Consider the following 3,313-nt stretch of genomic DNA (forward strand, 5'->3'; position numbering starts at 1 on the left):
TGCAAAGTTTTGTACAACTGTTAAAGGACTCTTTACAAATAAACTCAATTTTATAGATTGTATGATTTGGACCAATATAATGCAAATATATGGAAAGACTGTCTTGCCAAATTTCTTACCATACTTCAAAACAGACAGAGAGAAGAGATAAATCCAGTATTTCCTCTAGACCTCTCAATTGGGTTTGCATTAGGGCATATCTGCATGTCAAGATTTCTCTGCATTCTGTGGTGTTTTGAAGGAGTTCACAAATTGGTCCCATTCAACCTGTTATTCTTTCTTTAAACCTTTCTTCTTTTCTTTTTTTCTGCATTCATTTGACTTGTGTTTCTTCTTAATTTCTCCTTTGTGATCACCTTCATTAAAATGACAGGAGAGATATCCATGTTTCCGGGAACCTTGATGTTCTTCATAGCAAGTTTGTCCTTCACATTTTTCAAAGTAGTTTTTGTCTTGTTTTGTTTCAACAAGCAGGTACTCAGCGTCCTCTTGAGCCATTGCTTTTCCATTTAAGGTGCTGTATGAAATTTAAGGGGCTGTTGTGATGCTATCTCTTTATAAATTACTTAACTGTATGCTTTTTTTCTTTTAGGGGACATTTTTAGTTGCCATGCTGTTGATAATCCCAAACCACAGTCTGAACTGGCTATGCTTAGACAATATGGTCCTGATGTTCCAGAGCCGATTCTTCAGAAACTGGTGGCTGCTTTTGGAGAACTGAGGAGCTTAGCTGACCAAGGAATTATTAACTATCCCTATTCAACTAGAGAAGTTGTGAATATTGTAAAACATTTACAGGTACAGTACATCAGATTTCATTGAAAACTTGATTTCATCACTACTAATTTTTTTAATGCTTGAAGGTTTTAGAAAAAGATGCAATTATTGTTCATGTATTTTTATTTCATTTTTTATGAAAAGTTTTGCATTTTGAAGGAATCATCATATTCAGATGTTCAGATAGTCTGAGGGTAAGGAGCACAGATGTACACAGACAGATTTTTTTTTTCTGTATTTTTATTTATAGATATAGAAAATACCTGAGAGTCTGTTTTTCCACTATGTGAGAAAATATCGTATTCATACTGTGAATACAGTATGCAATGTTTATACTAGCCTACATTACAAAAATTCCATATTTGGCATACAATACTTCCAGAATAACGCAACTTTATGCTGCTATAGAATTTTTGGTTTTAATAATTTCCTGGGGGAAAACGACCCTGCTGCATAACAGTAATACATCACAGATGGAATTTTTCTAAGGAAAATGTTAGATGGATAACAACTTCGCAAACAGGTACTTAGGAACCATGATTGCTTCCTACACCCATTTTAACAGCAAAATCGCAAATTCTGATTTAATGATAATTATTTTTTAAAGGTTACAGTAGACTCTGACTTCTGTGTTTATAAATTGAATGATACTTTTTGTCTGAAGTATTTGAAATGCGAAGTATCTTAAAGCTCTTTGAAACAGTAATGCTTTTATTTTGTTCTGTATATAATATAAAAGTAGGCAATTTATTAATTTATAGAGTATTTCTTGAATTATTTAATCCTAGATTGAAAAAAGATTAGTGGAAATATTAATGTAATTATTACAATTAGAATATAATTTCTCATCAATTCTTTGGCCTACTGTTCCTGTGCTTAACACTGCATAATATGAAAGGGTTGCATGATGGTTTTGTGTTTGTGCTCATGAACATATTCACATATATTCACCCATATACACAGACATTTAGATCCTGCAGCTTAGAATTACTACTTTTAAAAATCTTCAGTTCATCTGGATTGCCGGGGAGGATAGATTTTTGTGCTCCGCAGTCTCAAAGGTGCAATGAAGTCTTGAGACAAAGTAAATTGGTGCTACTATGATACCAATAATATCAAGAAAAAAAAATTATATCTTTATAACTTTGTACTAATGGTTAACAAAATTGGGACCTAAAAGCCAAGGAATACATCCAAATAAACACGTAAGCAGAGTATTTTATTAGGATCCAATACCAGTTGATAGGTATTCGCTTACCAAACTAGTGGGAACCTGTACCATGTTGATAGTATCACTGATATCTTTAAACACAGAGTGACATTTGAAATGAAAGAGGAAAAATTACAAACTTGAGGAACAGCTGCTGTGCTGCTGAAAAGCTGGTGGTTTAGGATTTTTCTTAAATGAACTCCTTCCTGTCTTCATACTCTGGCTGTTCCTACCTTCCACCCTAACCTCCTTCCTTCATCTTCTGTCTCCAAGTAATCTGAAGTTTGCGCTGTCTTCTGTCACCAACTGGTGTGGAAGAATATGGACTTAATTCTTTTTACTTCGCGTGTGAACAGCATCTAATTGAAGATTGGAACAGCTGCATTGCTAATTGTCTTAAGGGCACTTACTCTCTGGTTCTGCCTCCTTCACTTAACCAAATTGGTATGGTCACTTCAACTTGGGTATTGGGCACAGATCAGCGGGGAAGTTTCCTGTCTGCTAAGTTTTCACCTCTTTCAAAGTCAAGTGTAAATATCCAAATAAATCTCCAACATGCAGCTTTGATTTCTTCTGTAACATTTGTTTTCAAGATCCCAGCCTCTTTGAAAGGATGCAACATTTTGTTTACTGTAACTTGTTTTTCAATCTGAATAATAAAAAGGCTGGGAGTAGCCAAATGTAAACAATGAATATAAACATAATGGTTATTCCAAAGTAAGAAGCTTTTAGGTCTTCAGGTAGAGAGAAAAAAAGAGGAAGGAGGGAAATGAGTCAATAAAATTGCTGGTCCTTAGGAAGGAAGGAGGGAAGTTAGTCATGTTGTTAAACAATTTCCCTTACAGCAGTTCCACAGCCCCACTCTCTTTGTACTATTGTGTTGATTTCTTTCACATAATTTTGGAATTTTTTGCTTCTGCAAAAAAAGAGTTGGTTGTTTTGGAGAAAAAAATTGCTGTTGATTACTGTTATCTGAGAGAGCATCTGAGCATCGGGGCTAGTCAGTTAAGAGAGTATTCTGATTACTGTGACATCAATATATTATTAGGCTAATCTCTGCACTCTGATTTGTGGTCCTCAACATAGAGGATTGTGTCTACAGTGTAGTTACAAGAGCATCTTCCCATAAAGATTATGCAAGTAGGGAACCCACAACAATTTAGTTGTAGCTTGGACAGCGCATTCAGAGCTAGGTTGCCTCTATACTAACTTTTTCTTAAGGAAAGGTTTTTTTGGTGAAGCTCGAGATACCAAACTGGTTTGAAGACCTAAAACTGCAAGGGCATAGGGAAAGTTGTCTACTGTAGCTGCCTAACTTGGTTGCTG

The 3,313-nt window shown here is 35.0% G+C and overlaps 1 protein-coding gene across 2 annotated transcripts in view; it reads left to right on the forward strand.

Annotated features, from left to right (window-relative positions):
- VWA8 (von Willebrand factor A domain containing 8) overlaps positions 1-3,313 on the forward strand; it is a 201,097-nt gene that overhangs the window by 110,621 nt on the left and 87,163 nt on the right. For both annotated transcript variants that reach the window (XM_009322841.1, XM_009322840.1), the window contains one exon: positions 593-798. In XM_009322841.1, coding sequence (XP_009321116.1) covers positions 593-798 — 206 coding nt within the window. The remainder of the gene's footprint in view (positions 1-592; positions 799-3,313) is intronic.

This window comes from Pygoscelis adeliae, unplaced genomic scaffold, assembly GCF_000699105.1.
Source record: "Pygoscelis adeliae isolate BGI_AS28 unplaced genomic scaffold, ASM69910v1 Scaffold74, whole genome shotgun sequence".
Taxonomy (NCBI): Eukaryota; Metazoa; Chordata; class Aves; order Sphenisciformes; family Spheniscidae; genus Pygoscelis; species Pygoscelis adeliae.